This window comes from Phycomyces blakesleeanus (assembly GCF_001638985.1).
Source record: "Phycomyces blakesleeanus NRRL 1555(-) unplaced genomic scaffold PHYBLscaffold_24, whole genome shotgun sequence".
Lineage (NCBI taxonomy): Eukaryota > Fungi > Mucoromycota > Mucoromycetes > Mucorales > Phycomycetaceae > Phycomyces > Phycomyces blakesleeanus.
Genome location: NW_017265157.1, coordinates 131,923 through 153,473, shown reverse-complemented (window position 1 = coordinate 153,473; position 21,551 = coordinate 131,923). Strand labels below are relative to the sequence as shown.

The 21,551-nt window shown below is 36.5% G+C and overlaps 9 protein-coding genes across 9 annotated transcripts; 2 read left to right on the top strand and 7 right to left on the bottom strand.

Moving 5' to 3' along the window:
• Nucleotides 1-624: 624 nt before the first annotated feature.
• Nucleotides 625-3,618, bottom strand: PHYBLDRAFT_172988 (hypothetical protein; the record flags this gene model as incomplete). Its single annotated transcript, XM_018436920.1, has 5 exons — nucleotides 625-1,549; nucleotides 1,613-1,976; nucleotides 2,035-2,128; nucleotides 2,669-3,029; nucleotides 3,404-3,618. The coding sequence occupies 5 exons, from the start codon at nucleotides 3,616-3,618 to the stop codon at nucleotides 625-627; spliced, it is 1,959 nt and encodes a 652-aa protein (XP_018286607.1).
• A 3,162-nt stretch (nucleotides 3,619-6,780) lies between these two features.
• Nucleotides 6,781-8,239, bottom strand: PHYBLDRAFT_172987 (hypothetical protein; the record flags this gene model as incomplete). The annotated part of the gene is made up of 3 exons (XM_018436919.1): nucleotides 6,781-7,634; nucleotides 7,750-8,001; nucleotides 8,086-8,239. 3 exons carry the CDS (start codon nucleotides 8,237-8,239, stop codon nucleotides 6,781-6,783), a joined length of 1,260 nt encoding a protein of 419 aa, XP_018286606.1.
• A 267-nt stretch (nucleotides 8,240-8,506) lies between these two features.
• Nucleotides 8,507-9,032, bottom strand: PHYBLDRAFT_150161 (hypothetical protein; the record flags this gene model as incomplete). Its single annotated transcript, XM_018432419.1, has 3 exons — nucleotides 8,507-8,530; nucleotides 8,685-8,754; nucleotides 8,830-9,032. 3 exons carry the CDS (start codon nucleotides 9,030-9,032, stop codon nucleotides 8,507-8,509), a joined length of 297 nt encoding a protein of 98 aa, XP_018286605.1.
• Nucleotides 9,033-9,376: 344 nt separating this feature from the next.
• Nucleotides 9,377-10,090, top strand: PHYBLDRAFT_172986 (hypothetical protein; the record flags this gene model as incomplete). The annotated part of the gene is made up of 3 exons (XM_018436918.1): nucleotides 9,377-9,583; nucleotides 9,638-9,995; nucleotides 10,062-10,090. 3 exons carry the CDS (start codon nucleotides 9,377-9,379, stop codon nucleotides 10,088-10,090), a joined length of 594 nt encoding a protein of 197 aa, XP_018286604.1.
• A 347-nt stretch (nucleotides 10,091-10,437) lies between these two features.
• Nucleotides 10,438-11,626, bottom strand: PHYBLDRAFT_73920 (hypothetical protein; the record flags this gene model as incomplete). Its single annotated transcript, XM_018442944.1, has 3 exons — nucleotides 10,438-10,544; nucleotides 11,250-11,318; nucleotides 11,350-11,626. 3 exons carry the CDS (start codon nucleotides 11,624-11,626, stop codon nucleotides 10,438-10,440), a joined length of 453 nt encoding a protein of 150 aa, XP_018286603.1.
• Nucleotides 11,627-12,184: 558 nt separating this feature from the next.
• On the bottom strand, nucleotides 12,185-12,769 carry PHYBLDRAFT_172984 (hypothetical protein; the record flags this gene model as incomplete). Its single annotated transcript, XM_018436917.1, has 2 exons — nucleotides 12,185-12,463; nucleotides 12,656-12,769. 2 exons carry the CDS (start codon nucleotides 12,767-12,769, stop codon nucleotides 12,185-12,187), a joined length of 393 nt encoding a protein of 130 aa, XP_018286602.1.
• A 3,138-nt stretch (nucleotides 12,770-15,907) lies between these two features.
• On the bottom strand, nucleotides 15,908-16,137 carry PHYBLDRAFT_150157 (hypothetical protein; the record flags this gene model as incomplete). Its single annotated transcript, XM_018432417.1, has 2 exons — nucleotides 15,908-15,993; nucleotides 16,044-16,137. The coding sequence occupies 2 exons, from the start codon at nucleotides 16,135-16,137 to the stop codon at nucleotides 15,908-15,910; spliced, it is 180 nt and encodes a 59-aa protein (XP_018286601.1).
• A 1,160-nt stretch (nucleotides 16,138-17,297) lies between these two features.
• Nucleotides 17,298-19,980, bottom strand: PHYBLDRAFT_172983 (hypothetical protein; the record flags this gene model as incomplete). Its single annotated transcript, XM_018436916.1, has 9 exons — nucleotides 17,298-17,449; nucleotides 18,417-18,517; nucleotides 19,061-19,111; nucleotides 19,183-19,244; nucleotides 19,312-19,379; nucleotides 19,450-19,498; nucleotides 19,566-19,627; nucleotides 19,703-19,754; nucleotides 19,978-19,980. The coding sequence occupies 9 exons, from the start codon at nucleotides 19,978-19,980 to the stop codon at nucleotides 17,298-17,300; spliced, it is 600 nt and encodes a 199-aa protein (XP_018286600.1).
• Nucleotides 19,981-20,097: 117 nt separating this feature from the next.
• On the top strand, nucleotides 20,098-21,428 carry PHYBLDRAFT_172982 (hypothetical protein; the record flags this gene model as incomplete). Its single annotated transcript, XM_018436915.1, has 4 exons — nucleotides 20,098-20,553; nucleotides 20,609-20,914; nucleotides 20,979-21,164; nucleotides 21,264-21,428. 4 exons carry the CDS (start codon nucleotides 20,098-20,100, stop codon nucleotides 21,426-21,428), a joined length of 1,113 nt encoding a protein of 370 aa, XP_018286599.1.
• Nucleotides 21,429-21,551: the final 123 nt, after the last annotated feature.

Genomic DNA, 21,551 nt, shown 5'->3' with positions numbered 1-21,551 from the left:
TTCACCAGCTTTGGATGTTGACTGTTGAATATAGTGGTAGTTTAAGCACCAGCCAATAATAATAAGTATCAAAAAAAGACTGGTGAAACCCCCTAATGACCCTTGGTTGATATGTTTTCTCTCATATATGTCAAAGCTCATATATACAATATGCTTGATTAGAGAGCCCATAAATATAGTGCCTATGCCCAAATTTCTCACAAGTAAGTTAGACTTCTATAATTTGATATCAAGACAACTACTTTTATGTAGATTAATTACGTTTTATTTTTGACTTTGCTTCTATCACTATGGGAAAAAGGTGGTCTTTTTTGAATTTGTGACTTCATTTTTGGCCTATAATAATCAAAAAATCACCAAAAATCCAAGTTGAAACAAGAAAATCTTTGTTCTTTGAAATGGTTGATAAAAAGTAAATGAATCACTTAAAATTAAATCTCAGGAGGGACAAATGTCCATTCTAATTAAACATCTTACATTTTTGGGAAATATATATTGGAATTGAGAAATATTGAATGTCAGAAATAAAAAAAAAGAAAATATCTAAACTTTCTGCTGCTTGGATAAAATTTGTTAAGACAATTTGAAAAAAAAGAAAAATTTATTACAAAAAAAAAAAACAAATTATATATCACTTAAGGCACCAAGTGTCAATTTTGGGCCACATTTAAGGCTAGGCCAAATGATGTAATGGCTACCATTGACATTTGATGGCACCAAGCCAACCAACTCTACAATGTCACTGGCATGAATCACTATAGTCTTTGGCTTTACTACAGATGTAATAGGCAATCCATTTTTCAAATGCACACTATATATGGTTATGAGAGCTAGTGACCATCTCTTCGAGTTGTGTACATGTTGGAAGAATATAACCACCTTTCCGAAGAAATGCTTATATCCTGAACGGTAAGAGCGGGATCTTCTGGAGTTCATGTCTACTTGTAGCTGCACATGAACATGACATGCCTCTCTTGTAGAACTTTGGTTGAATGCAGCATCAATAACACAACCATTAAGATAGGCCTTGCGGCTTGTATTTATGGAAGGCTCAAGCATACTACATTCTTCCCCCTTCAAATCATAAAACGTTTTAAGAAGCAATGAAAGATGAGATCTATCTTCAAAGCTATCGAAAATTGTTAAATTCTTCAAAGGCCCCCAGAACTCAATCTCACACTCAGCATTGGCAGGATCACCTCCTTCTGTAACAGGCCACCCATTGGTATATGCACTGTAAACTAGAAGGTTAGCTGGTGGAGTTTTTGTGTTTGCAACGGTTGTCAGTTCCGCTACACACCGGGATTGCGCCAGTCTGATCATGATATTTCCAGCATTGACACTGACTTGGGAGTTACTCTTGATGGACCTGGAGTACTCACCAATGTCTCTTTCCACGGATCGTGTGCTATATGCTCTTGGTGGGCCATATAGATCAATCATCTGAGGATAATGCTGAATAATGTGCTGGTTAATTGTGAACACGCCAATGTCAATATCTGCTGTAGAAAGAAGACTCTCTAGGAATAAGTTCCATTCTACAAGATTACTAAGAAAAAAGGTAAAAGTAAATTACTATGAAAAATGAAATAAAATATGGCATTAAACATACCTTCTTATCGAGGTTTGATCCTCTGCTGATAACTCCCAGCTCATGAGTAAATTGCATGTTTGAACCAGGCCAAGTAATGTATTTCGGGCAACCAAGTCCTGGACACGCTCTGCAACCAACGTGGGGACAACAAAGAGTAAAAAGTCTGCCCAATCCACAGCTCTAAAGAAACCGGCATTCTTTGTCACGTCTCTCCAGGCACCATGCAACGATGTAGGGATTGTGGATTTTGCGGCTACCATTGCAGCACCAATCTCCCTTTGAGTGGCAAGAGAAAGACATAGAGGATGCTTGATTCCATACTTTCCGCGTACAAGTCCCCATACCTGTTTACCGATTCCGTGGCACAGACCATGCATCTCGTCTAACGCGAAAAAAAAACGGGCCAGAGAATGTTTCCATTGAGGCTAACGGTGACTGACCATTGAGCCCCTTTCTGTCTTCACTGCTTGCCAGATTGTAGTTTCTGAAACTCTCCAGTGAGCGCGTCTGGGTTCCAGGCAACATGCGGAAGTACTGGCCATGTTTAGGAGTTTGGCCCACTACGTGACAAATATGACAGCCATTCTTACTCGTGTGGCCAACATGGCATGTCAGCTTTGCCAGAGCCGGAATATTGCCAGTGGCCATGAGGACATGTACCTTTGCCCTGATCGTTGTCGTCGGTGTCTTTACTTCCATGCCTTCTGTCTGGAGCAAACGGAGATCTCTCAGCGTTGGCTCAAGAAAAGACCAGATGTCACTGGGACCAGTGCAACCAGGAAGCATTGCTATTTGGATCATCCTGTTTTTCTCATAACGGATCGTCGGATTCAAGTTCAAGACAGTTGCATGAACAATGGTTACTGATCCAGGTACATTGTGTGGGTTGAACCCATCCATGGACAACGAAATCGCAATATCGTTTTCACCAGAAAACAGATGCTTCATGGATTGGTATACATGACCATCGAAAACATCTGCTTTCTGCCCGTCTTGGCTGGATTGGTGGTTATGACAATAGAGCATTTCAGCCCTGGTCTTGTCATCAGCCAAGCACAAAGCAAGCTGTCTGACCAAAGGAAGCTGTACAATCGATCTCACAGGAACCCTGGTGTCACTTTTGCTAGTTTGACCATTTTTGTATCTTGCTTCACTGCATTTTACGCATGCGATATCATTCTCATTGTTGAACTGCATACAACCTCTGATGCAAATGTTGTATCCGTCTGCTTTGATACCCGAGAAGCGCTCAAGAAGCTTGTTTCCAAGGTGTGGGCTGCATGCTCGGTATGTAATATTGATAGAAAAATCAAGGATCTGGTTGAAGTGTTCTACAATCTTTTCGTGGGCTCGACGAGAAATTCCGAACTCTTGGATCAACTGCATGAACGCGAGATTCTTTTTATCATCGTTGCTGGGAACAGGAAGAGGCTGGCTAAAATCAAAGACTAGCGAGGGTGTGGTGCCTTCAATTTCGTCAATGACATTCTCGCATTCTTCTCCAAAATCGTACTATAGTAAGATAAACAACAATAAGTATGATTATCATAATATACTAGGGGAGCGGTGCTCCCCCCCCCCCTTTGGGGGGTCCCCCCCCTCCCCCCTCCCTTCGGGGGGGCCCCAGAGCCTACCGGAAGTTAATATAAAACCCTTCCCTATTGGAAGTCTAAGTACCGTATAGCACAATTAATAGAAACATTTTATTTGAGTGAATTATATGAAAAGAAAGGATATGTATAGATGTTTTATTATTCAAAAAAAATTGGTTAGATGAGTTTATAGTGTATGTTATATATAATTTTTTACTAAATGTCAAAGACTTCCTTAAATACAACATTGTCTGTAAATACAGTATTTGCTGTTTCGTTGGAATTTGCTGGTGTATCAAGCATTATCTTGATTGTAGAAGGTTTTCTGACCCGGGATAGAGCAACATACAGCTGGCCATGGGAGAATACTGGGGCAGGGAGATATAATCCAACACTCTCAAGAGTTTGACCTTGTGACTTGTTTATTGTCATTGCGAATGCAAGACGAACTGGAAATTGGAACCGCTGGAATTCAATTTCACCATTTGGTCCAGATGGATTAAGCTTTATTCTTGGAATAAGAGATACTTGCCCGGCATTTGATCCAGTCACAATTGTTGCTCTGATGACAGATGTTCCAAAAGAGTTGCAAATCAGGTGTGTACCATTACAGAGGCCGTTTTTTGGGTCAAGATTGCGAAGAAGCATGATAGGACATCCTTTTTTTAAGGACAGTGAGTGAGGTGGTAGGGATCCAGGATCAATGGTATTTAGTAGCTCAACTGGATATGTCAACTGACCATCTTCATCAATTCCCTGGTCGACGCTCTTAAACTCTCGTGCCTCTCCAGGAAACTGGCTCAGAAGAATATCATTGAGTTTCTTGACATCTTTATTCTTAGGAGTAAGCAAAGCACGGCCCATGAGGAAATGAGGGTTGGCTGCATTAGAGGAGAGATCATGGAAAACTGCTTTGGCCAGATCAGCAGGATTACATCCAGAAAGTAACATATGGGGCGGAATTGGGATGGTGTCATCACCGCCTGTTGTGTGGGCAGAACCACTACCAACTTGCAAGAGAAATGCTCCAAATTCCCTAAGCTCTAATGTTTCTTGTTCATTATTTGCTTGGGCAATTCGCATGTTTGTTGTAAGCCGCAAGGTTTTTACATTTCTCCATGCAGATGCTTTCTTGATACATTGGCTTACAACCTGAGCTCTTGTTGCCTTGGGTATAACAGGAAGGACCTGCCAAAAATCGCCTCCAAAGACAAACAACTTCCCTCCAAATGGAACGTTTTCAAGCAATGGATCAACAGCCTTCATTATATCTTGCATGGATCTGCTTACAGTATTAAAAACATCTTTACTAATCATAGAAGCTTCGTCCCAGATAACCAATTCCGTTCTTCTAATAAGTTGTGCCGTTTGCGAGTTTGCGTTGATGGAGCATAAGGAGTTAAGATCAACTTGCACTGGAATCTTAAACCTGGAATGTGCTGTACGCCCACCGTCTAGCAGCAATGCAGCAATTCCACTTGTTGCTACTGCAAGAGCAATTTTTCCTTGTTGGCAAGTTTTTTGAAGCAAGGCATTAAAGACAAATGTCTTTCCCGTCCCACCTGGACCATCGACAAAGTACAATCTTGAGGCTCCCACGTTTTCTTCAATTGCACTTAATACTGTTGTATAGACACGTCTTTGTGAATTATTGAATGTCAATGTATCTGGATCTGGAAAAAGCTGGGCTTGATCGCATAAATCTTCTTGTTCTTGTATGATGGCTTGAACATCTTGCCCATTTGGGCTAAAGTGCTGGATGTCAGGCATTGGTGGAAGAACAAATCCAGTGAACAACATGAGAGACATAGAGTTGGCAGATAGATGACTTTCGATATCCCATAAACATCTGTCAAACATATCTTGTGTGGGGGCTAACGCAGGAATTCCACTACTTTCTCTTGCCAAATGAAGATAATCTTCAATCATAGAATCGCGATGAGCAAGCCACAAAGAGAAAGGATCTGATACTGCACAGAAAATCAAAAGAATAGCAAAGAGTCTTCGTAAAGAAAATGGGATCTGATGAGCTGCTGCCTCTTCCATACAGTTACTCCACTCATCATCATTCAAAAGTAATCCCAGAGCACGACATGCAGCTTGGTTTGTTTCATACACACATCCTTCTACTGTACGTATGTCTTCAAAGCTTTTGGCCCCTTTAACATTATGCAGCAGTAATCGTAACGAATATTTTTCAATATCTCTCGGAGACACTGTGTAAACTCTGCCAATCGTTCCTTTATCAAACCTCTTACGTGCTGTCCATTTTCGTTCTTTTGTATTCCATACATAAAGAGAAGGAAAGTCGACGTAAAGAAGTTTTTCAGATGATGGGTGTGTAGCATTATAGTCGAAATATCCCATTAAAGTAGTGTTTTTTCTGGAATTTGCAACATCCTCTGGGTTAGAAGATGGATTATAATATACGGGTTGGGCATTTTCCAGATGGATTGAAAGTCGTTGATGGCTGGGATACTCTTGATGAAGCTTGAAAGAAAATATTCTCCAGCATGCTTCAGAAGCGGAGACATACCGAGCATCAAGAAACTCATTAACTTTGTTTACATGCTCTTGTTGTTGTTGTGGAGCGGAATTGGTGGGTGTAGGCTGCACATGGGCCATTGCACGGTCATGTCCTTTATATACATATTTGTAGAGGTATTTTACGGCAGAAACAGAGGTGCTAATCTCAACATTTATATGAGCATTGTATTTTGCACATATGTATCTATTGTGTGGAACAACCCATCCATTATCCATGATCTTTGGCCCTCTTCTAATAACTCTTCCATTTCGACTGCGTTGATAAATAGGATATCCGTTTCCACCATCGCTAGTCTCATTGCAAAGCTTTTTAGGATAATTCTTTGAACAGATCACATTCTTCATGCATGGTGCTTTTGGATATTTCTTTCTGCATGAGCCATGCATCATGCATTTTTTTACTGTTTCATATGCCAATGGCTCAGTTTCAGGATCTGGGATTTCAGCCGAAACTATTCTGTCAAAATCTTCTATTGTTTTTGGTTTATCTTGTGGTCGCAAAATCAAAAGAATGTGGGCATGAGGAAGTCCGCGCTTTTGGAATTCAATGACATATATAAAGGCCAAAACTTTCCCCAGAATATTTTTTTTTGTAAGGTCAATCATGAGCTCTTTGAGCTTCATATTGAAAACCCGAGAACAAAGATCTGGTCTGTCATTAGCTTTTTGCCCAGCCAACAGGGAATTTGTGATTTCTGGCCACTTTGAATTGCAAGTGAAAGTTATGAACAAATCAGGCTTGCTAAAACGACGCACAATACTCATTGAATCTTGATAAAGTTGAGTCATATACCGGGGGCTACCAATAAAAGAAGATGGAAGAATAACTCTCTTTCCAAGATTTGTAAGATTACAATTGTTATGGATAACAGCATCCTGAATTCCACTATAAAGATCTACACGGAGACGATTTTGATTGCTGGTGATGAAGTGCAGCCGATCGTGCTCAACTTTGGCATACATATCAACAATATATTGTTGAAAGAGACGGCCAAAAAGATGGAGGAGGTGCTGTGTGTTGCGTCGATACATCAAACGGTTTGAGTACTATTGCATTACTGTGACATGCTCTCCTGACAATGAGCTGGCATCAATGGTCCAACCATCTTCACCATGTGGAAAGAGTAGCACATAGTGTAAAGCATCATAAGATTGGTGGTACTCATTGATGTTCTGTTGGAAGTTGGCTCTGGTGTGCAGCACAATGTCTCTTGAAGTACCCTCTTCATTATTCATAATAAGAACTGCTATTTCACTTGCAGTTGGAGCATTGTACCGTCTTTGATCCCGAGGCCCCTCAGCTACTAAACGCAAAGTGAGATCTATAGATTGTCCCTTTTCCCGAGAAATTTGATCCATTGTTCTGAAGAGATGTACGAATGGATTTGTTTCCATAAGAATGGACTGAATCTTCTCCAAAACACTTCTCTCCAATTGTGGGGAATGGTACTGTCTTTGATCTATCTGAGCAGCACTATCATAAATATAGATCTGAGCGAATTTTGGGTGAGCGATATCAGATTCTGTCACTGGCAAAATAGATCCAATTCTATGACAAATTGTTCCGTGAATCCGGAAGTTGTATGCCCTATTGATATTGTTGCCAACAGAGGTATCAATTTTAGCTCCCAAAGAAGTAAAGCTCATTGTACTATTATAGCTTCGAATGTTTTCAAGAAACTTCTTTCCATCACGTGTTCTATAGTTCAAAAGCTCAGCAATTCCTGTAGGTGTTGGCTCAATTTGGGGGAGAACATGCTTTCCTTTGTTACAACACATAGAGAACATGGGGCTTCTTAAAGAAGAACGACTGTTTTTTTCATGTGCCCACATCATTGCCCCACAAAATTGACACTCAATATCCATATCTCCCCTGTTATCAACTGCTGGTTCTGAAATAGCTGGGTCGGGCAATATTATTCAAGCCTCTGCCTCGATTTCTAGATCCTCTTGCTCTGCTACTGTTATTGTTTGGACAAAATCTGCTTGTAATTCGGCGATGATCAGTTCCGTTACAGTGAGGACAATGGGGTAAAATTGATCCTCTATTCACAGTTGAAATCTCCTCGACTTCTTCTTCTCTTCCAGTCACTTCTTCATCGGATGAAGTCTCCTCAATCTCTTCTTCCATGACTGCTTCAAGAACTTCAGTAATAGTCTCATTTGCGAGTGGAAATTCAGTCAACTCAGAAACTGAAATAAAAGTCGATGTTTCTATGTCCAAATTTTGGTCTTGGACAGGCTCACTTCTTATTCTCAAGGCAGCAGCTATTTTTTTATAAACACATTTATTATTAAAAAATATATATAATACTTGCAGTAATACGCATAAGTGTATAAATAAATAGTTACTTTGGCTACTTTCTGCAGGATATTCATCTACATTAGTTCTCTTTTGAGGAATGTGAAGAGAAATGTTCTTTGGGTTCATGAGACATTGCTTATAAGTACTTCTGCTATGTCCAAGCATATGGCAAGCAGCACAACGACGTTGAGTAGATGACATTTTATTTTTCAGTTTTTTTTTTTCAAAGTTAGAGTTTGGTTTGATAGTTATATAAGTTTTTTGACAATAGTTTGTAAAATAAATTCAAGGGGTTAATATCTCGGTATACCATGTGACATAGTAATGTCAGGAGCGGATTGGAATTGGCACTCAGTTCCAATCCTACCCAATCAGAAACAACTACTCCAACCGCAGTAGTTGGGTGAGCAAGGCCAAGAAGAAGAAGACAACCATTGCTCAGCAAGATACTGCAGCAAAAGGACTTAACTAGAATCTAGGATACTGCGGCATCTTATAAATTAATATAAATATCATAAATATTATCACAAATAAACATTATCTTTATCTTCATATTTCATAAATGTTTTACAGGCAAATTCGTATATCACGTGATGCTGCTAATTTTGATTGATTTTAGATATATAGATGTATTCATGTATCTCACCATGGACTCATCATCTTCAGTACTGTCAATGATATCCATATCCTCACTACTGCTTGTGTTGATGTTTTCTCTGTTTGTTTATCAAAGTATACAGCTAATTAATATACTGTCTATCGTTTTGTGTTTTTGCTTTTGATAAGCTTACCCAAAAGCCAAGTTAGGAACCATTGCTGATGTAAACTGGCTTTGATCAGGAAGAGAGACAGTTTGGGAAACTTCGCCATTGGCAAGTAATTCTGCCCTATTTGTCATGCATCGTTCGAGACATCTTTTATATGTTTGACTGTTATTAAAGGTCGACTTGCAAGTACGGCATTGGTAACAAGGGGCTTTTGTAATTTTGGACATGTTTGAGGTAGGTAAAAAAAAAACTTTGTTATATAAGTAAGAATAGAATTAATTACTTTCTGAATGTATAGCTTTATACTTAATTATATAAAGACAATGATGTTATATGCATTCTGAATATATGCTCAGGATCTTAAAGAAGTATCTGTATGTCATCAGTGAAGTTACTAGATCAATGTTTCTTCAGGAGTAACCAATAGATTTGTACAAATAATTTGAAACTAATAATTTGAAGCTAAAAAATTGGAAGCTAAAGATTTGAAACTAATAATAGTTTCTGGTAAAAAAATTTCTCTTTCTTTCTTTTTCTATAACAAACACGTAACTGATTTTTTCTTACAATTATGAACAATACAGACAATACAGTGATTCAGTTGCTTCAAGGAATACAAGCTGCACTTATTTCCCTAAAGAGTGGTCAAGAAGCATTGCTAGGCCGTCAAGAAGCATTAGAAAAAAAACAAGATGCGATGCAACTTCAAATGACAAGTTTTTACAATGAATTTAAAGATCGGGAATTTCCAGATAGAACTATTGTAACCTCTACCAGTGTAAGCAAATACTATAACAACTAAAGTCCTTTCAATTAATGTCAAACATAATAGACTCTTACTGGCATCATTCCAAGACCCGTATCAAAAATCAACGATATAACTTTAAAGCATATATACAAGATGATAACAGACGATCTTAGAATAGAATTGACCGAGGAAACCAAGAGAATTGTTAACACATGTACCAAGGTCATATGTGATCAACTGGCAGCTCTTCCATCTGTTCAGGATCTTGGAACAAACCCTGGCTGGTCATTGCTTCCTCAAGAGGATAAAAACAGGCTGTGTATCAATCATCCCATCATACTCAGAGACAATGGAATCGATTTTACCAGATGCCACAGAAACTGGGCATCAATTGCAAGGGTTAGCCAGCTCTGGAGAGGGCGTAAGAAGCGAGAATACTCTGGTAAGTTCATATCTGGTAGGTACAATAAATTGTGTAATTAATGTGAGAATATGTAATAATCTGAAGGAATTTTAGCCAGTACGATTCATGAATAAAATATTATTTCTATTATAACAACCAATAAAAACATTTTTAAATAATGATCTTCTATGAAATAAAACTTTTTTGCCCAATTAAAACTGTGAATGAATCAGAATATATATATGAGAGCCAATTGAGAGAATGCTTTTGTTTAAATGACCAATACTATCAATGTGCATACTGCAATAAAGTTTATATTATCCAATTAAAAGTAGCAGTATAACGAAAGTATTTTATGAGTGACAATACAAAGATTCTTTTTTTCCATCTATACCAATAATAAAGCTCTTTTTTATTTTCTTTCTACCAATAGAACGAGAAGAATAATACATAAATTTAAATATTGGGATATGAATAAAACCTAACATCTATCAGTCAACGGAGATCTAATTATATTTCCAAAAATAGGGATGGTTTTTTTGCTGGTTTTACCAAAACTGCCACCCAAAAGACCACCTAAAATACCACCTAAAAGACCACCAAAAAGACCACTTTTTTTCCTGTAGTGTATATGAACTTCGCTATCAATCATACATAAAGTACAAAATTTACAAAATTTTGGCTAAGTCATGACATCTAGAGTATCAAACTAGTTTTTTAGATGCTTGGATACTCGTTTTTAATTTTTTGAAGATTTGTTACAGCCAATCATTTTCCAAATTAAACTATCACTATATCCAACAGTCAACATTCAAAGCTGGTGAAACCCCCTAATATTGTACTTTAATAACAATACCAACACACTTCTTGATAAGTTTAAATAAAGATATATTTAAAAATTAAAGAGGTTATATTTGTAATGTGAAAGAAAAGAAAAAAGAAAAAAAGAAAAGAAAAACAATATATGAGAAAAAAATTACTGATAATGACTTTGAGAAATCTTCACTACATGTCAAATGATCTCGTCATTTACATCATGAATGAAACTAGCCATCCCCTTGATGGACTTCACATCCACCACCTTCTTGTCACCGATTGTAGTACTTTTTTATACTAGGAACATTCCCTCATTATTGGGCTGGATGCCACACAGATAGTCAACAATGGCGAAGAGTCTGGTTTCTCCTAAGACAGAGTAGGAGAAAAACTTGCAAACAAATCCATACCTTTTAAAAACAAATTTGGAACAAGATTGATATTATAACAAAATAAAAAATAGCTTATACAACTTACCCTCATGGATGTTTGAGCACAACAAGGTCATTGGCTCAAACATGTCTGCTGCCAAAGGATGACCAGGCTCTGTACACTACTTGGTCCTTCCACATCTTACTGGTACAGACGACCCAGTTGGTTTCTTCAACCATTGACACAGCATTTTGGCCCCAAAGATCTGCTAAAGAACAGACCAAATTATGGTAGCTCATATCTGTTTTGCTCGCCACAGCAACAAGAGTTTTTCTGGTTGGATTTGACCAAAGCTGAGGACCAGCAACATTGTTACTTGCAGCCTCAAAGTTGCTGGCCCTCCTGTCTATTGGCTCTCTGGTTACAATCTCACTACCAAGAGAATGACTTATCTCAGCCTTGCAAAACAGGATATTCTCCATGTTTTTTCTGTTTCTTTCTGGGACCCTATTGCAGCTCAATACGCACCAATAATACGTTCAATAGGACAACAACTGTATGCCCTCAGTGGGCCCATCTCCCTCATTGAGGTATTTGAGATTGTTTATGAGTTAGTATCTCAATAATGAGAAAAGTAGATACTGTGAGAGTATTATTTATTAAAGAGACAAAAAAATATTGTTTATATCTGTTACTATTAAAATCCCTGTAATTCAAATTCCTGTTGTGTAATGGTTGGTTTACACTGTATAAGTGTGTAGTGTACGTGTGCCTGGTGTGTAACAGTTCCAGAGATTGTTAACTTGCCAGGTTCATTAGCAAGAAGGAACCAGTGTTTGGTTGTGGGGTCTGTTCTTCACTTAATTGTGGTGTGTATACCACATTATCCCCTTCCAGGTTGAATAACCGTGTTGAGAGTTGAGTTACTTTAGACTGAAGGGACCATGTTAGCTTCTTAGGCATAGCATTGGGCGTTAACATCATGAACATTATCGTGTTGTACATAAGCGTATTGAGCATTAGCATCTTGAGTGTTTGCTTCAGCATATAGGTGTGGGCTGCATAGTGTGGCGTTTGCTAATGTACTTTGCAGTAATGGTGCGTGTCTGATGTGGGTTTTGTGTCTTGTCAATTGGTGTTGTACCAAGTCGATCCCAATAATCCACAATAGGTTTATGGCTGCTAAAGAACTCAGGCGTTTGCCATGTATTGTCTTTTTCTTTGTAGCCTTCCCATCTTACTCTGTACTCGTATTTTTCTTTAGCCAGTTCTCTATGAGTTACTACTGCTCTGACTGTAAAGTATTCTTTGCCAATTTTCTGGACTTCATATAGTGAGACGAGTTTGTCCTGTGAGATCAGCTTGAGTTGTGAGGGTGGATATTCTCTGGGCATCAGTAGTCCTTGTTCATCCATGAGGACGTAAGAACCTCCCTGTTTCTCTCTGACTACGGTGTAAGGACCTTGGTATGCAGGTTCTAGTTTACCTTGTTGCAGTTCTTTAATCATGACTTGGCTATTAGGAGTGAATTGTATCATCCTGTATCTGTTATGAAACTTGCCCTTTTGTGCATTTGTTACTGCTTTTGCTCTTTCAGCAATTGCGGGAAACACAACGTCTGCCATTGTTTTTATACCCTTTTGTAGCTCATCCTCTGTGAGTGATGGTACTGCTGGATCATCGGCGTAGCTTTTAAACCCGTTCATTGTTCTGGCAAACATAAGGTTGTAAGGAGCCGTTCCATTACGTTTTGTTACTTTGGCATTCATTGCTAGCTGTATGCTAAATACATAGAGGTCCCAATCTTGGGTTGCTCCTTTTATACATTTCTTAATCGCATTAGTTGGGGTTTGAACCCAGCATTTGGCTACACTGTTAGCTCTTGGGTGATAGGGCGTAGCTAATCTGTGATCAAAACCAGATGTTTCAGCTAGTTTTTTCATAAGTGAGTTAATGAACTCTTTGCCATTATCTGATTGTAAGTATCTAGAGAATCCGAAATTACAGAAGACGTTGATTACAATGTTGACAACAGTGTCCTGTGTTTTATCAGATATTGCACGTAGTATACAAAATCTTGTGCAAATGTCTACCATTACTAGTAAGTAGTTATTACTGCTATGTGAGATTGTGAAAGGACCTGCTAAATCAATAGCCTAATGATCGCATGATAAATATGCGTAAATTGGTCATAGAGGGTGATAACCTTTCTTTGCTATGTTATACTTTTGGCATTCTATACAGTCTTGTACAACCTTGACAGCGTCTCTATATATGTTTATCCAGTGTATCCCTTCGTTATGAAGTGCGTTTGTCATGACATCTGCTCCAAAGTGTCTAAAAGCGTGAGCTTTGGCAAGAAGTTCTTCTCTGTCACTGTCTGGTGATGTTAGCATCTCGTTGTAATTGGTGTTGACTACAGTTTGTTGTCTATTAATGACCATTTTTTGGCCTGTGAAATTAACTACAGAGTCATTACCTCCTTCAAGCTCTTTTTCTGTAGGGAAAAGACGTGATAGCTGGTCAGGTAAGATGTTGCTTAGACTGGGTAGGTGGAGTACCTCAAATGAATATTTGAGTATGGTATACAGCCAGTTTATCATCATAGTGTTGGCAATCTTTTGTGTATGTATATATGTGAGGGCTTTGTGATCGGTGTATAGAGTGAACAGATTTCCCCAAAGATATTTGTAGAACTTATTCAATGCATATATTACCACGAGTAGCTCACGTTTTGTAGTGGAATAGTTTCGTTTGCTTTTAGACAATGTGCGAGCCATAAAACCAATGTGTCGCGTTTCTCCATTGATGACTTGATATAGAACAGCACCTATTTCTACGTTTGATACGTCTGTGGTCACACTAAAAGGGTACTTTAGGTTTGGGTAGCACAGCATAGGCAGTTTGAGTAGGATGTCTTTTAGGTTTGTGAAGCTGTTATAATGCTTGTTGGTCCAGAGAGGTGTAAGATCACCCTTGTTACAAAGTCGATCAAGAGGTGCAGTGAGCTGGAAGACATTAGGTATATGTTTCCTGAAGTAATTTATAATGTCAAGAAACCGTTGTATATCTTTTCTGGTGTTAGGCGTAGGCCATGCTTAGATATTATTAACTTTTCTTTTATCCAGTGAGATGCCTTTATCTGACACACAAAAGCCTAGTAAGAAGACTGCTCTTTGTGCGAAATGATATTTCTTTGGATTTAAGATGAGATTAACACTAGTAAGATGTTCTATTGCTGTTTTAACATGTTTTGTGTGTTCCTTCATGTTACAAGAGAATACCACAATATCGTCTACAAATGTGGTTACAAAAGGCATATCTTTGAAAGCAATGTTCATAACCTGCTGGAATTTAGATGAGATAGGTTTAAGTCCAAAAGGGCAGCCGCGGAACATGTACTGCCTTCCTTTGAAGGTGAATGTTGTTTTAGGTCTGTCTGGCTTGTATACCTCAAATCGATAGAAAGCACTTGTAAGATCTATGGTAGTGAAAACAACCGCATCTTTAAGTGTGTGAAATACGTCTCTTATAAGAGGTAAAGGATATCTGTCATCTTTTAAAAGTTTGTTAATATGTCTGGGGGTTGAATGAAGGTTTATAGGGATTTTAAAGCCAGATTTAAACTACCAATATATATAATATCTCTATGATTTTTTAAAATCAGATCAATGTTCTTAAGCTAACAACCAATCATTTATTGTGTTCTATATATCTGTGTTTTAATATCTTTTTTTAAAATTACTCTGCAAATATTTGTCCTATAATAACGGCAAAACCAGATTTGAATAGCCTGAGTTTTGTAGATATTAATTAATAGTCATCACATTTTTGTACTGTTTTTTGTTGTGAAGATAATGCAGTTTCAAAGTTTATTTAAAAAAGATAACAAATATGCTTTTAAATAAGGGGTTTTACACTTGACATAATAAACTTTTTTCAATTATATATAGTCGTGATTCACTTGTTACAGTTATGGCTTGCTAATACTGAGACTCTATTCCAATTTTGGCTGGATGCATTTTGCACTTTTTATATTTTTTTAGTTGATTTTTTTAAGATATAAAGCATATGTTATACATATTATTAGATGTAAAATGACATTATTCTTTTGATATATTTGAATTAAAATGTATTTATGTTTTGTTTTTATATTATTGTTTTAATATTATTAAAACAAATTAATTTAAATCCAAATTTCTTATATTTTTTATTGAACAATTGTAGAATCAGTATATTCTTCATCTTTATCATCTTCTAAATATTCATAATTTGTAAATATTGGGTTGCCAACAATGCTTCCAAAAGAAATCTCAGCTAACGTCTTTAGTATTCCTTGCCACAATCTGTTCTCATATTTTTTTCTCCATATGAATTCCATCAACATCTATGGCACTATTTGTTTTGTTCGCAATCTGGCCTTGCAGTTCATTTTATTCCATTCCACAGACCTATTTAATAAAAGTTAATAAAATAATTTTATCTTATATAGTATTTTACCTTCTATAGTATTGGTATGAATACCATCAGATGTAACATACTCAACATTGTGATTGACTGTTCTATGAGTATAGTTCATATCAACCACTGATGTCAATCCCCCATATGCAGCTCAGCAATCTGTGTGAATAATGCTATTGGGCTTTACATACTTCTTTATCACTTGAAGGAGAGTTGCAGCATCTCTCTGAGGAACTGTCACAAAAAATATTTTTTGTTCTGCTGTTTTCTCAATAACCCCCCAGAACCCAAACACCTTCTACTCAATGTCCTCGGTAATATTTCCTCTTTCCAAATTTGCTTTCATCAATTTCAACAATAATGGATTGACTATTGGCATCAATACCTCCTATAAAAATATTTAATATATCTATATATAATTAACTCTTATAAACTTACCAATTCTCATATCATTGTTTGTTAAATCCATTTGAATCAATTGGTGAATACTAGCAATGAGATGTTTTATAGTTTCTGAAGAAACACCAAGCATAACTCACTGCAAAAACAGATCAATTTCGCATATGTAAAGTATACCTAAGTTCTGATAGACAGAATAGGTAAAATTGTAATTCAGCTCACTTTTGTGAGTAAAGTATTTGAATAGTATTTTAAGCTACTCTATTGGCTACTGGCAGCTGTGTAGCATTAGAATTCAACATCAAACTCAAATAAAATAAAAGTGTGTTTTCTTTGAAGTCTCTTTCTTTACTATTAAATACTATTGTAAATCTTTCTTTTCATTTGAAAATGGCTCCTATTCGCAAACCAACTGTTAGAAAAGAGTGTCAATGCTCTATCTGTAAAAGCAAGACACTAGGATTCGATTGTGTATCTGTTAAAACATTTAAATGTCATCAAGAAAAATATAATCATGATATTACACATGTTCAAACGCGTACGGTTAATACATTTGCTTTACTTTACTATATTTTATTTTATTTTATTTTATATCATTTCCTTTTTTATTATTTTATATAATAATAATAATAATGTGATATTTCAGGTACAAAACAATAGAAAAATAAAATATTTGATAATAGAGACGTATAGAAATACTTTGAGACTGTATATAAGTTGTCTTTATTCATAAATAAAAAGTGTCCCTTTTTATAAGAAAACACAATCTGCTCTTGTCATTACGTCTTAGTTTCTTAAGGCTTTCTTCCTTTACTATATTTAGTTATTAGAGTGTATTTACTGCTTAACTAGTGTCGGTGTTACAATTATGACATCAAGTCATAAATCGTACTTCTTTAGCTCTTAGTTATTCTTTTCTCTTTTATATTAGAGCTTTAGGACTTCCTACTAAATTAGCTCCATATCGATCTGACACAGTTTACTCAGCAGTATGATATAATTATCTTAACAATCTTTAAGATATTATCTACAGTATTAACTGTAATAATTATTGGGCTGATTACTTAATCGTTTATATATATTTTATACTGACAAGATGATAGCTACTACGCTATCCCAATATGAATATGTTCTTATATGTGATAAATCCAACATCTGAGTATCTGGATCACCACATTATCCCCACCCAGGTATTAACTAAATACCGTTCAAGTACTCTATGCAATTCTTCTGATCAGCTTGTTCTTTTTTTTTATTTTAAACGAGTACTGTGGTGCTCAAATAACTCTTTATTTAGACCTTACTGCGTTTCTTCTTTTGATAAGCTGTCTTTGCATAATTCTTTCTTTTAGTACCTGAATTTTCTTTAGGTGCGGAATATGCAACTTTCATATCCTTTAATAATTTCTTATTGGCCTTATTGATGTCTTTGATACCTTCTGGAGCTTCACCAATTCTTTGCCAGTATTCCTTTATGAACTTAGGATCGGTAAAATGATTCTCTGGCTCCCAGGTATTGTGAGACTCATCATAATCCAACCATTTGCATCTATACAAATAATTGTTCTTGTCATCTTTCATGTGCCCAATAATTGCTTCGACTTCAAAAAAGTTATTCTTTTGCTCTAATACCTTGTCAGAAACTTTTTTCAATAAAGAAGGAGGATAATTCCTTGGTTCTAAAAATCCCTTTTCATTTTTCAATACATAAGTATTGGCAGCAGTCTTTCTAACAACAGTGTAGAATCCCTTATACTTCGGATCTAATTTATTCTGTTTTTCTGTCACTAAAATCATTACCGTGGTTTCTGGAACCAGATCTATCATTTTGTGACTTCCATCAAAGCATTCCTTTTGCTTTTCTGTGACATGCTTTACATGTTCAAATATGGCAGGGTAGACTATCTCAGTCATTCTTTTAATTTTTTCTTGCAACTCTTTCTGAATCTGTTCAGCAGTTGCACTATCCTTTTCTTTACTAAAATCGACAAAGTCATTTGGATTCCTTCCAAACATTAACGAGAATGGCGTACTCTTAGTCCTAGCGTTATACTTGCTATTCAAAAACAACTGCGCAGATGGCACCTTCTGATCCCAATCAGTGACATTACCAACTATTTGTTTTTTAATGGTGTTCACTGCCGACTGGACAGCTCTTTCACTTGCACCATTAGCTCTAGGATGGTACTGCAAAATCAACGCATGTTTAAAACCAACATTCTCTTTTATACATGTCATCAGCGAGTTCACAAACTCCCATCCACAATCACTCTGCAACTTTCTCATCGGACCCCATATACACTGGAAAAGAGGTGCGGTTTTTTTATGTGTAAAACTGTAATTAATTATGTGAAAAGACCAGGTTTTACAATGTGATCAGATAGTTTTTACAAGTGTATGAAGCTGACTTACTCATAGGTGGTAAGACCAACTTTCGAACATAGGAAAAGGTCAGAACAGCAGGATAGTAGGATGTGTTTGCATTTTCTGTATATGGGTTTTTACCACATGCACTAAAACGGCAACTCAGAATTACGTTTTGTTGTAATATATCCTACCGCTTTCTGATTAAAAGAACGATAAATGAAAGATCGATTATACGGATATGCCAGTTTTTACATTGTTTAATTTATGGATATGCCAGTTTTTACAGGGTTTTGTTGTATTTGAATTTATTTTATCCAATCTTAGAGACTTCTTCTTATACTGTTTGCTTCCATACACTTCTCCGATCTTTAATTTATTTATAATAATTATTGGTTTATTTTGTTTTTATTAGAAAGAAAAGAATATTCTTAGGTTTATAGTACAGTGGTTATATTTAATATTCAGGAACATTCTGGCTAGTGTTCTATCCTTCATACAATTTGAAATGGCCAATGTTCTGATAAAACAAGTATTCTCCAAACAATATCTCCCAGAGAAAAGCCCAGTTGTGTGTTGCTTGCTTGTAAATGGTTGTTCTATGAAATTAGAAAAGTGTTAGCTGTTTGAACAAGAAATCGTGGATATTAAGAATATATATATGTAATTATGCTTGCAATATAATAGCTTACCAGAGACAAAAAGAAAAGGCGTCATGAATGCGAACCATAGTACTCAATACACTTTATTTGGCTATAAAAATGCTGAAAAAAAATTATTTTTTGTGAACTGTGTGGTAGAATATTTCATTTACCTACCCGAAGCAAAAGGATTTATTTGCAGACCAAGAGAGTACATAGAAGATGCTAATATTGTCTTCAGTAAATGATATACATTAATATACAAAATAAATAATATTGTTACATGTACAAAAAAAAATTACCATGTCAATGACACTCGTATGAAATGAAAGTTCTTGATTCGCGATGTGCTCATGAGAGGGAGGTTCATCTATAATAGAAATTATGTTAAGCCATGTGCTTATTAAAAAGAGATAGATTGAAATAAAATAAAATATTACCGTGTTCATAACCGTGTTTAATAGTAGAGAGTAATTTCGGCGATATGGCCTATACAAAAGAAAGGAAAAAGTCAGGATAATTTTATAGGATGACGGCATAAAGTATATTTACTAACCTTAGCTAATCCGGATGGACATTGTGAAGGGGATGCATCAGAAGGTAACAAAACGCGAGTGTCTGTAGTAATAGAAAACAATTATTATCATTTTAGTTATATATATATATATAATATTAAAGAATAAGATATCTTACCAAGAAAATCTGTGAATATAATAAATGTTGGAAAGAGAGAAAAGAGAGAAAACTTGTAAATGAAAAAAAAAAACAAAAAGAACAAAAGACCAAAGGGCCAAAAGGCCAAAAGACAGAAATCATATATTGGATTGAGTTGAAAAAAGCATGTTCAAAGCCGATTTGCACCCCGTTAATTCCAGGAAGTATTAATAGAGATATGCGTATTAAAGAAATCCTGAGTATTTACAGCAACAAGTGTAATATAATAAATGGGTTCTTGCTTTTACTTTTACCATCTTTCCATTAACTACACTTTATTCTTTCGCTTAACACTTAACTTCTTTTGTATGTTAATAACACTCTATATATACAATGAATAGATATATAAAACAAATATAATTAACAATCAACTCATGTATAACATTTTATTAGATAGCTTTCAGACCATGGTTAACAATCATCAGTCAATTGCCCCGGCTCCATTCCCGGAATATACTGAGCTTTTAAGAAGGCTCACCGCTATGGAGGAAAGTCTCAAGACCATGGATTCAAACATTGGCACTGTCATCAAGGGGAACAAAGATTCATTGGAAATACTTGATAGCGTTGCCAATGCCTCTGGAGAACTTCTTGCAGTTATTGCTCCTACCACTATACCTGCTTCTGCTTCTGTCCCTTTCGCAGCTTCTTCTGTTGGTTCTACTCTGGATTGGTATACAACACCTTCTGAGGCTTTTTTTGGTATCTCTTCTGCTGCTCCTTCTGTTGCTCCTTCTGTTGCTCCTTCTGTCGCTCCTTCTGTTGGTCCAGTGGTTCTTACTGGTGCAAACGCTGGTGAACTTAGTAAACAGGATCGCACTAGAGTTTTAGTAAGTGTTGAGATGTACAGTAGCTCATCAACATAATATCTCACACTAAGTATAGGCTCTTATCCGAGGAGAGTTGAAGAAACACAACTTCAAATCAAATAAGCCAGAACTAGTTGCAGCTAACGGCAGCAAGCGCAGTTGGGATTTTAATGTTGATTACAGACTTCCACCCAACAGACAGCTGATGCATGACCTTCATGCATACCTGGCTCCAAAGGTTGTTGGGACTAGTGTTCGACAGGCCGATATTAGCGATTGTATCTACACAAACTTTTGTGGAACGAGACGCCGAGTCAAGGAATCCTATGAAGCGCGCAAAAAGACAAATTCTTGGTCAAGAAAAGCAGGTCAAGAGACCGATGTATGTTAGAAGTATATTTTGATTGCAAATTAAATGTATTCATATTAATACATTTATAAACTAGCATTTTGACCGTCGCAAGCTGACCTACCATACATTCAAGGCTGAAATTGATATGAAGGTGGGTAAGAGCTGCGACGGACTCTTACAGAAAGAAGCAATGTCTGAGGGCGAATCTGAAGACGATATGCCTGGAGTCTCGAGCAACCGTGCGATTCGTACAGTGCGTCCAAGTTGGAGAAGCGATGAGGTAATTTCTTTTGTTTACATTATTGTATATAGCTTTTTTTTTGTTTTTTTATGGATTTAAATGAAACAGAACTTTGATTAATCACTTATTTGTATTTAGTACAATCACTTTCTTGCAGTTGTTGATGATTTTATGCGTAATCGCATGGACTTCAATTCGCGTCAGATGTTGAAGAGGTCCTTCGGTAGAGATGCTGTTTTAGCAGTCCCGCCTAGATTGACGTCCCTTCTCCCTCACTGGGCTTTTAGAGATGAGTTTCAATAAATTTTGTTTTCTTATCCTCTACATCCTCCGCATCCTCCATCTGACAATGATAAATGTACCAACAAATACAAACACTATGATTATTCTTTTCTGTGTGCCTTTAAAAAAGGGAGTTATAATTTT